At 33.2% G+C, this 9,824-nt stretch overlaps 1 protein-coding gene across 1 annotated transcript; it reads left to right on the top strand.

The window, feature by feature from the left end:
* The first annotated feature begins 6,007 nt into the window (after positions 1–6,007).
* On the top strand, positions 6,008–9,530 carry LOC143551814 (phosphatidylinositol transfer protein PDR17-like). Its single transcript, XM_077042162.1, has 5 exons — positions 6,008–6,210; positions 6,294–6,470; positions 7,553–7,651; positions 7,745–7,993; positions 8,075–9,530. The coding sequence occupies exons 1-5, from the start codon at positions 6,148–6,150 to the stop codon at positions 8,363–8,365; spliced, it is 879 nt and encodes a 292-aa protein (XP_076898277.1). The 5' UTR covers positions 6,008–6,147; the 3' UTR covers positions 8,366–9,530.
* The last annotated feature ends 294 nt before the right edge of the window (positions 9,531–9,824 follow it).

Raw genomic sequence — 9,824 nt, 5'->3', positions numbered from 1 at the left:
GACCTAATTGGAACACTTTTGAAAGTTGGTTATTATTCTATGAGATATACCCTTTTAAAAACTACCAATCTCAACCACTAGATCATAGATCTAAGGGCTTAGACTTATTCTTACTCTTTCTAAAAAACTACTTTTTATTATAACCCACTATGATACCAACAGCTAAACTTTAATTTGAGTGGCATTATGGTTTCCTACGGCTTTTCAAGTCACAAGCCAAACTAAATTGAAGCCCATTGTTAACAAACATTTTTTGTTATAAAAATTGAGTCGGCTCTAGTTTCATCTTCAAGTTTCAAGTCCCAAGCCAAACTAATAAAAGCCCATAGTTAACAATTTTTTTTTATATAAATTGAGGATCCTTAGATTTTGGAGGGCTAAAGAATAAAGCCCTTGTTCTACTAACAAGCCAACTGGGCCAGCCCTTGCAAGTCTCACAATAGTACGATGAAAACAACATTGTAAAGTCGATTGCAATTATTTGCGCACACACAATTTTCCCGTCACTCATTTGCATTCCATTTTTTTCACAGCTTTGTGAGTTACAAACATACAAATTCAAGCATCAATCTCTGATTTATCTTAACTCTATTTTAGATGGCATTTACTTAATTGCGAAACTCTCATACAATAGTTCACAAACCCAATAAAAAATAGTTATACCAACCACAATTATATATAGTTATTTGTGCTTAGAGTTATAAGTTAACTCTAGACACAAATAACTATATATAATTTCATTTATTGGAACAAAAAGTTCATCTATTCGAATGCGAATGTGTTACGTTACAAAATGGTAATCGAGATATTAAGATCGATAAAGAGAAAGGAAGAAGAACAGAGAGAGGGAAAACCAAATCAATTAATCGATACTCGTCCATCCAATAGATCCCGTATATGTATACAAACATATTACGGATATAACCCTAAACTATTAGTTATTTACACTTTAGTCCCTCCACTATTTAATATCTAACATTACTCCCCTCTCAAAACATTTTTGTCCTCAAAAATCAGCATACGGAAAAAAAAAATCTAATCAAAACTATCAGAACCAAACTGGGAATATTCATGTGCTTCCTCTAGTTGTGATAGTTGAATAGTGATAACCGAAACATCACCCTCAATACATGTAACTTCAGATTTGATGCTCCTCACAAGTGTGATCGTTGTGCCTATCAGATTGCACTCTTTGATGTGTAGTAGCAGCACCACCATTGATTGGTCTGTTCTATTAGCTTGAATTGCTTTCCACCAAGAAAGGTTTCTAAGTACTTTTATTGGCTCTCCTTTTTCTTTCATGTTTGATGCATCAAAAGTGTTAATGTTGCCACTGTAACTTACAAAGATATGTGGCTTTGTTGCAATAGCATCAGAGTGTGCCTCATCAGGCTGCATCCATTTAAGAAAGATGGCTGAATGTATGAGGGAATCCAAGCATTCTTCCTGGTTCTTACTTTTAACTACTAGCTCATGAAAAACTACAATATTCCGCCACCAGTTCCTGCCAATTTCATCACTTTCAATAGACTTAAAAGTCACACATTCAAGCCGAGAATTATTCAAGTGTCTCTTTCTTTCTTTATTGCCATGCTCATTTTCTTGCATGAATAATGCTTTAATCTGTTGACTTTTTTCCATAGAAGGACTTGTTTCACCCTTTAACACTAAAGAGTCATTATCATATATGTTTTCAGCTACTGTCCCCTCATATTCATTACTTCTAAACAGTAATGGATTCACCTGTTCATTGATCCTATTCCAATGAAAAGTAAGAATATGAATGTTCGAAGGAACATTGGGCACGGGCCCATCAGTCCTCTCACTAAGCCAATTGATACAAAGGCTCAAAACTGAAAATATAATGTTTTTACTCTCATTATAAGTCTTGAGAAAACTTATAACCACAACATCAGTTCCATTACAGTAGCTTCCTTTAACCCGACTTTCTGAAAGTCTAATTAGTAGCAAAATCATTTCTCTTTTCAATAAACCTGTATCAACACTTTTCCATACACCAGTACCATCACTTTTCCAATTTGTTTTGAACTCAATAGTCTCACCATCTTTAAATGTCCAGTTACAACCCCACCAAGTATCTGTCCAATTTAATTGTTTCTTCTTTTTCGTTATCTCATAAAGACGATTAGACCGACTAGCATCAAACGATGCTGCTGTTTGCTCAAAATCCATAACCAATATATGATATTTTGATGATTTAAAATCATCCCAAATCTCTAGCATCTTTCGGTACAAATGACCCCCTATAGCCGATTTTAATCCAACTTCCCAAACTCTGTTTTTGTCTACTAGTTCTTTAACAGATTTGAACTTCATAAGCTCTCCGCCTTTACATTCCATATTAAAAACCCAACCGGTAGCTATCCACTCAACTGTTTTCTATAATGAAGAAATCCAACACCAATTCCCGTAGGAACACCAACTTGTGATGATTCAGAGTTTTTTGACCGCTTTAATTGCTTCTCGTAATTAAAAGTTCCAACGCTTTTAAACAATATAAACGCATATACATGATTGTTTTGACAAAAGTAAAGTTGTTTAAAACCCACACAATACGTCGTCTCATTGCTAAACCCTTCAAGCAATTCATCTCCTATTATCTTACCCTTAATTGTTTCTGCTACATTACCCTCAATTATGACGTTTTCATCCATATTCATATTCGTTTCACTTCCAAAATTTACTCTCATTTCATCATCCTTTTCATTTTCTTTTAAAACACCACCGTTAAACGATTCATAAGTCTTATCATCAGTTTCATATTCCTCAAAGGTTTCTTGAACATCATCTCTAAACATACTAGGCATTTCATCAAACACTTGGTGGGCCGATTCTGTTTTTGTGACTTTAAAAGAACACGTCGATTCATAAACTTTTTCATTATCACTAGAGATATCAAGGCAACTTGTTTGGTGTGAATCAAATGTACTTACCTCAAAATTGGACGATCCTTCTTGAATTGATCCATGAACAAAAACCCAATCCAAAAACTTTTCTTGATATCTAGCCAAAGAAAATGCTTGTTCCAACTTTAAACCATTTCCTATATTGTGAAACCTCATAAGACCATAACCAATTTCTGGCTTTAGTCCATTAATGAAGAGATACGTTGCATAATCCTCATTAAATTCTTCAGAAATTTCAATCTTATTGAATAGAATTTGATATGAATTACCGGTATTTCTTGATTGTTGTTGTAAAATCTGAACCCTAACTCACACTCAAGAGGAAAGGAAGCTCTGATACCACTTGTTACGTTACAAAATGGTAATCGAGATATTAAGATCGATAAAGAGAAAGGAAGAAGAACAGAGTGAGAGAGGGAAAACCAAATCAATTAATCGATCCTCGTCTATCCAACAGATCCCGTATATGTATTCAAACATATTACGGATATAACCCTAAACTATTTTTTATTTACACTTTAGTCCCTCCACTATTTAATACCTAACAGAATGGGAGATAAAACCCATGTAATTGTAACGTTTGTATCACTCGGTAGAATATAAACCCATAAACAATTATCTATATAACTTATATAAATACAATTATTTATTGTCCAAAAGTAGTGAAAAACCATTTTCACTAATATTTTTCCAAGAGTTTCAAATACCCAAGCTAAGGTTGTATACGAAATGAATCAAACTGAACCGAGACAAGGTCTGTTCATTTACAAAGTAAGCCGTGCCGAGCATACTCATTCACATGGGAAACCTAAAACTTAATTATTTTGTGTGATATTACAAAATATGTATGAGGCAATGGCCTTATGGTCTAACTACATATGGATGATAGTAAGGTTTTGGATCTTATGGTCTCAAGTTTTAAATCTAACTTAAGATGGTTTTCCTCCTTGATAGTGTTCTTGTGTAATTAAGGTATGAAACGTCGAAACATTATGGACGGTTGATATTCTGTTTCAGGCTGACTCACTTAGATATTACGAGTAGTTCAAACTATGTTTAGGAAAAAAAACAAAAATAAAACACACATAAGAAACGAGTGTCATGTTGTATTCGGGGCTTACAAGTCTTACAGCTATAAGTTACCTTGCTGGCCCCACTATACAACTCGTAAAAGTACAAGTAGTTGAAGCGTCTTAAAGATTCCCAACTCCATTAATTTGTAGGCTATATATTCATGGTGTGATTCACACTTCACACATTTCTTGCCTTTTACACCATTTTTATATTATAAATTTAGATTGGAGATTGATCGACTTCGGCTGTAGATTCTACACAATAAGATCAATAATTCAGGTAACTTTACGTTGACGAATAAGTACTTCAATTCACATCTCATATAAACGGTTATAGTAATTTAAACGAGCCAGCCGATTCGAGCTTTTTTCTAAAGCTTAAGTTCGGTCCGGGAGTCATTTTCAAACTCGTAATCGGATTGGGCTCGTTTGTTGTTTGTTAACTACTTTATATACATATTTAGTTATCTTTATATATTGTGAGAAAAACTTTGATTGAGTCTAAGTTCGACTCGAGTGTGTGCGCGGCACCTTAGACGAATCAAATTAGCATGGCTTACTACATTGATTTATTCTTGTTATTATCTACATTGAACCGAATCATTGGCTATTCATTCATGTTATTATCTACATTGATCTAACATATTCTATAATATCTGTTGGTGTATGTTTGGTAAATACTAAATAGTGTGGACCAGTATGTCATATTAATGTTCATAAAAGCCTAAGCTGTAAATGAACTGAATACGACTTTCTTCGTGTTTGTTCACTAAGTTTTTATTGGACAAGCAAATGGTTCATGAACAACAACCGAGTGAAATTTCTTGTTTATGTTCGTTCAATAAGAAAATAAACTTATTCGTGAGTGGCTCACAAACATAAACAAACAAACACAATTAAATACAAACAATATTCTATTTGATATAGCTAACCTAGAATGGCCAGTGTAACGGTTCGATCTAGCAAGCAATTTTGTGTTGGTGTTTTTAAACTTTCGTATTAATATAATTTACATATAAATTAATCATATGATATATATATATATATATATATATATATATATATTTGTCTTATAGTTAATAATTTTGGTTAAATCTATATGAGAAGTTGTGAAAAATCATTAAAAATATATAAAATATAAAAAGTTAAATGAACAAATATAAACAACACACATTAACATACACAGACGTAAACAAACAAGTTATCGTTCACGAACACAACTGAAACATAACCCCTGTGCATGTTCGTTCATTTAGTTAATTGAATGAAATTCATTGTTCATGTTCGTTCATTTACTACGTAAACGAACATAAATGGGCTTCCCACCGAGCAGTTCATGGAAAATTCGTCGAACGTTGGGTTCATATACGTCTTGCAAAAGTCGTTAGGTGGACCTTAGACGGCCGACTGGGGAGTTGGTGTACTCAGAGTACTCGGGGAGTACCCGAACATGGTAAATATAAAGAAAAATAATTTTTGGATATTATATATATATATATATATATATATATATGTTGAATATCATAAGTTAACTAATATTTATAACAAAATATGTTAATATCACTAAAGATATGAGAAATACATTTTTAAACAATAAATTATTCTAAAAAAACGTTAATCATTAATTAAAAAACGCAATTTGTTCTCTAATAATATAAAAATACGAAGTATGTTTTATTTTTTAAAAGTTAAAATCGGTCAAAGTTCATCGACCATATGTGATTCTGACTGAGATTGACCACATTTGATCGATTCTTAGCAATCAGACGGGGTTAAAATAACTCACATCGACAACATATATTATAGCGAGTACTCGACCTTGTAAAGCTACTTTTATAACATTAGCTGTTGTAATTGTATGTACTTAAAAAAAACCACCACCATAGAAATCAATATGTCATGATAGTCGCATACATACAATTTTGAAAAGAAAAAGAAAAAACAAACTTAATTTGTCAAATGCGCCGTTTCACGTTAGTATTATGACCCACTTTTGGTAATGGTCACGTCACTTTTCTTTTCTCTTTCTTCATAAATTTTTATTTTTGGCTATATGATATCACCAATTCTAATCAACTCATCAATTCAGGATTTTCACAATTAAGAGTGCAACCAAAGGAGTATTTTCATCTCTTACAATATCAAACATGTTTCAAAGATGGCGTGGTCGAAACCAACATGATTGTGAACCCTTAGATCATGATAAGATGGTAAACACATTATCTCCTAGTTTTTTCTTCGTTTTGAAATCATCATTTTTTGAAATCTGATTTTTTTTTTCAAAAAAAACTAGATCAAAGACCTTCGTATTGCTATCGGGCCTCTTTCAAGCCGTGCTAAAAAGTTTTGTACGGATGCATGCTTAAAGAGATACTTAGAAGCCCGAAACTGGAAACTTGAAAAGGCCAAGAAGATGTTGGAGGAAACACTTGAATGGAGATCACACTATAAGCCAGAGGAAATTCGTTGGGTTAGTAATCATCCGCTAGTCTACTTGATCATATTTTATAGGAAAATTGAATTTTAATAATCCCAACTTAATGTAGTTGGCCGATAATAATCCCAACTTAGAAAGTAGCTGTCAATGTCACTGGTACCAACTTTCACACAATTTGTTTTCGTTGGACCTCCGTTAAAAAAAACTTAACGACGTTAAATTTTTTTCAAATTTCAAACTGATATTTTAGGGTTTTTGATCGGAATGAGAATACGATTCGATTGATGTAAAACAGCTTACCTCAAAACGGTGGTCCAAGCGCGACTAAAGGGTGTTTCAATTCCGGTGTTTAAACTTTTAATTAACAAAAATCAAGCTGTTTGAAGCACCTTTCGAGTTAATTTTACATCAATCGATTCGTATTCTCATTCCGATCAAAACCCCTGAAACATCAATTTAAAATTTGGAAAAATTTTAACGCCGTTAACTTTTTTTTAACGGAGGTTCAATGAAAACAAATAGTGTGAAAGTTGGAACCAGTGGCAACTATTTTCTAAGTTGGGATTATTATCGGCCAACTGGATGAAGTTGAAGATTATTAAAATCCAATTTGCCTATTTTATATTAGTAGGGTGTTAAACGGGCCATATTCACAAGTTGACGGGTTAAACGTATCAATTTTATGACAAATCCAGTCCGATGGCTGTTCTCCACTAACCACAAGGATATAGGGATACTAATTTGAAAATTTAATATGAATCTAATGGTTGCGTTAGACACATGAACGTGAACACAATATAAATTTTATATTGTTTTATCTGTTTGCATATAAATACTCTAAAATCACAATATACAAGAAAAGTATAGTTATATAAAAGTAATTCTGTTTAAACAATAAAACCCAATGGTCAACACATGAACATATTTGGTTGATTAGGACATGAGCCGTCTAACTAAACGCGTTCGAAGTCTAACCTGAACATGCTTAAGCCCAAATTAGTGAATTTTTTGTTTGATTCGTGTCATGTTTTCATGTTGTGTTAGAAACTCATACTTTAATTCATTTTGTGTGTAAAAATAAAGATTTTAAACGGAATTTTATATATTATTGATAGGATGAAGTAGCACAAGAAGGAGAAACTGGTAAAGTCTCAAGAGCTAGTTTTATTGATCGAGTTGGAAGGCCTGTCCTCATTATGAGGCCCGGGAAGCAGGTTTATAAATCATTTTGGTGGATGATTGTTTAAGAAAATACAAAAGACCATTTTACCATTTAAATGCTAATATCGACAATCACTTTGTTGTAGAATACTAAAACAGGGGATGGAAATGTCCGTCATTTGGTATACTTGATTGAAAGCGCGCTTTTAAACCTCCCCGAAGGCCAAGAACAAATGACTTGGTTGATCGATTTCACAGGATATGCAATTAACGCATCAAATATTCAGTTGAAAACGTCTCGGGATATTGTGAACGTGTTACAAAACCATTATCCTGAGAGACTTGCGAATATCATCCTCTATAATCCTCCAAAAATATTTGAAGCATTTCTAAAGGTACCGCAAAATCCCCTAGCCATGTTTTTTTTTGTTTAACATATAACTAGCAATTAAAATGAGTATGTGTATTTTAAACAGGTTTTAAGTTACTTCATAGACCCCAAAACATATCTAAAGATAAAGTTTGCTTACCCAAATGATAAAGCTAGTGTCGAGATTTTGAAGTCGTGTTTTGATATAGAAAATCTTCCAAGTGAGTTTGAGGGTAAGGCAAACTTGAACTTAAAATATGATCATGAAGAGTTTTCAAAACTAATGGTTGAAGAGGATATCAAAACCGCTAAGTTCTGGGATTCTGAGAATGATCTTGATGATGAGACAAAGGCAAACGGTCATCGTGTCACACCAATGGAATCTGAAACACTATGACAAGTGAAATGATTCATAACTTCTCCTATTGCTACGAACATGTATTCCAGTTTTCCTGTTTTTAGTGTGTTATTAAAATTAACGGATTTAAATGCCTAGGGTTTGTACCTTTTCGAAGGTTCATAAACTGATAAACCTTGAAAAATGTTTAACCGTCCAAACTGAAGCAAATCATCGAGTGACTTTCTTCACCGCTCTACCCAACACATTTATTCATGGTGCTAGGGCCGTCTCCGAAAATTTAAATACCTTGGCCGAGCAAAAATAAAAAGGCATGTATGTATTAACGAAATTTTTTTATCCGCTAGTGTACATGGATAAAACTTTTATCGACCGGTTTATTACAAGCGAAAACCATTATGAGCATGTACTTATCTCATAAACCATTGCAAATAACCTTATTCTCAACACCAACAAACATATATATGTAATATGTATAAAAAAGTTTGTGCCCTCGAACCTTATGTGCCATGACCGATGGTGCGCCTCGCATACCCTCCGATCCTCCAATGCATGGTGCCTATATATCTCGTAATTGTCATATTAATGTTAGGAGTCAAGACCTTCATCCCAAGCCAAGTGATGTATTGGTACCACAAATTGGGCTGTTGGGCATGGTCCCGTTATTATTAATTTGAAATGAACAAGACCTATCCAATTTCACACCGTCATCCACCTGTAACTTATTACCCATCGTGTTTGTGGATACGAGATATGCTAGTTTATGGTCTTATGTTTTAGATTGACCAAACGGGGCATCATCACCCAGATTAATCCTAACTTAAACTAACTTCAAAACCGACATAAAATATCAAATATTGAACCATATTTTGTAGCAACCTTAAAAATTTTAACACTTTCAAGTTTCTAGCAACATCAACCTACTATTTATTACATTTTTAAGATTCTATAATATACAAATATTGCGGGTAGCCGGTACGACAGTCCCAAACCCGCAAAGTTTACTAATGTAAATCTCATACTAGTTCATACCGGTTCCAAATGTTCGAGGTTTTGGATTTTTACATCGGTTGCGGTTTTTTTTGACGTCCTAAATTGCAAGGTGCAGAAAACAATAAAATATCATTACATCAATAGGAAAATAAATAGAAGAATAACACGAGTATGTTTATACTTCTTCAAGAAATGAAGTTGGAAAGTTAGTCTGATGTGGGCTATTCATTAATTAGAAGATTGGTGGATTTTTACTATGTATTTCTGAGTTTCAATTAAAGAAAGAAAGGGAAGGAAAATGAGGGATGAAAAAAATATGTTATGTTCTCGAGTTTCATTTAAGAAAGGAAAAGAAAGGAAAATTAAAATAGGTGTTCCCGAGTTTCAATAAAAGAAAGAGAATGAGAGAGAAGAGAAAATAATGAGTAAAATTAAAGGATTTGTATCCTTCCAAATTGGAAAGATTTGGAAAGAAAATAAATTGAAGAGATGGAAGAGATAATAA

Source organism: Bidens hawaiensis, unplaced genomic scaffold (assembly GCF_021521415.1).
Source record: "Bidens hawaiensis isolate Kalapana, Puna unplaced genomic scaffold, B.hawaiensis_p1.1 tig00016662_1, whole genome shotgun sequence".
NCBI classification, from domain to species: Eukaryota; Viridiplantae; Streptophyta; class Magnoliopsida; order Asterales; family Asteraceae; genus Bidens; species Bidens hawaiensis.
The sequence above is the reverse complement of the archived record's forward strand: the minus strand, read 5'-3'. Positions and strand labels throughout refer to the sequence as shown.

What these genes read in the sequence shown, in the direction of transcription:
- LOC143551814 (XM_077042162.1), top strand. Translation starts at nt 6,148, where the DNA reads ATGTTTCAAAGATGGCGTGGTCGAAACCAACATGATTGTGAACCCTTA. An exon ending in CCTTAGATCATGATAAGATG is followed by an intron (nt 6,211 to 6,293) that starts GTAAACACATTA and finishes AAAAAAAACTAG; the next exon opens with ATCAAAGACCTTCGTATTGC. An exon ending in TTATGAGGCCCGGGAAGCAG is followed by an intron (nt 7,652 to 7,744) that starts GTTTATAAATCA and finishes ACTTTGTTGTAG; the next exon opens with AATACTAAAACAGGGGATGG.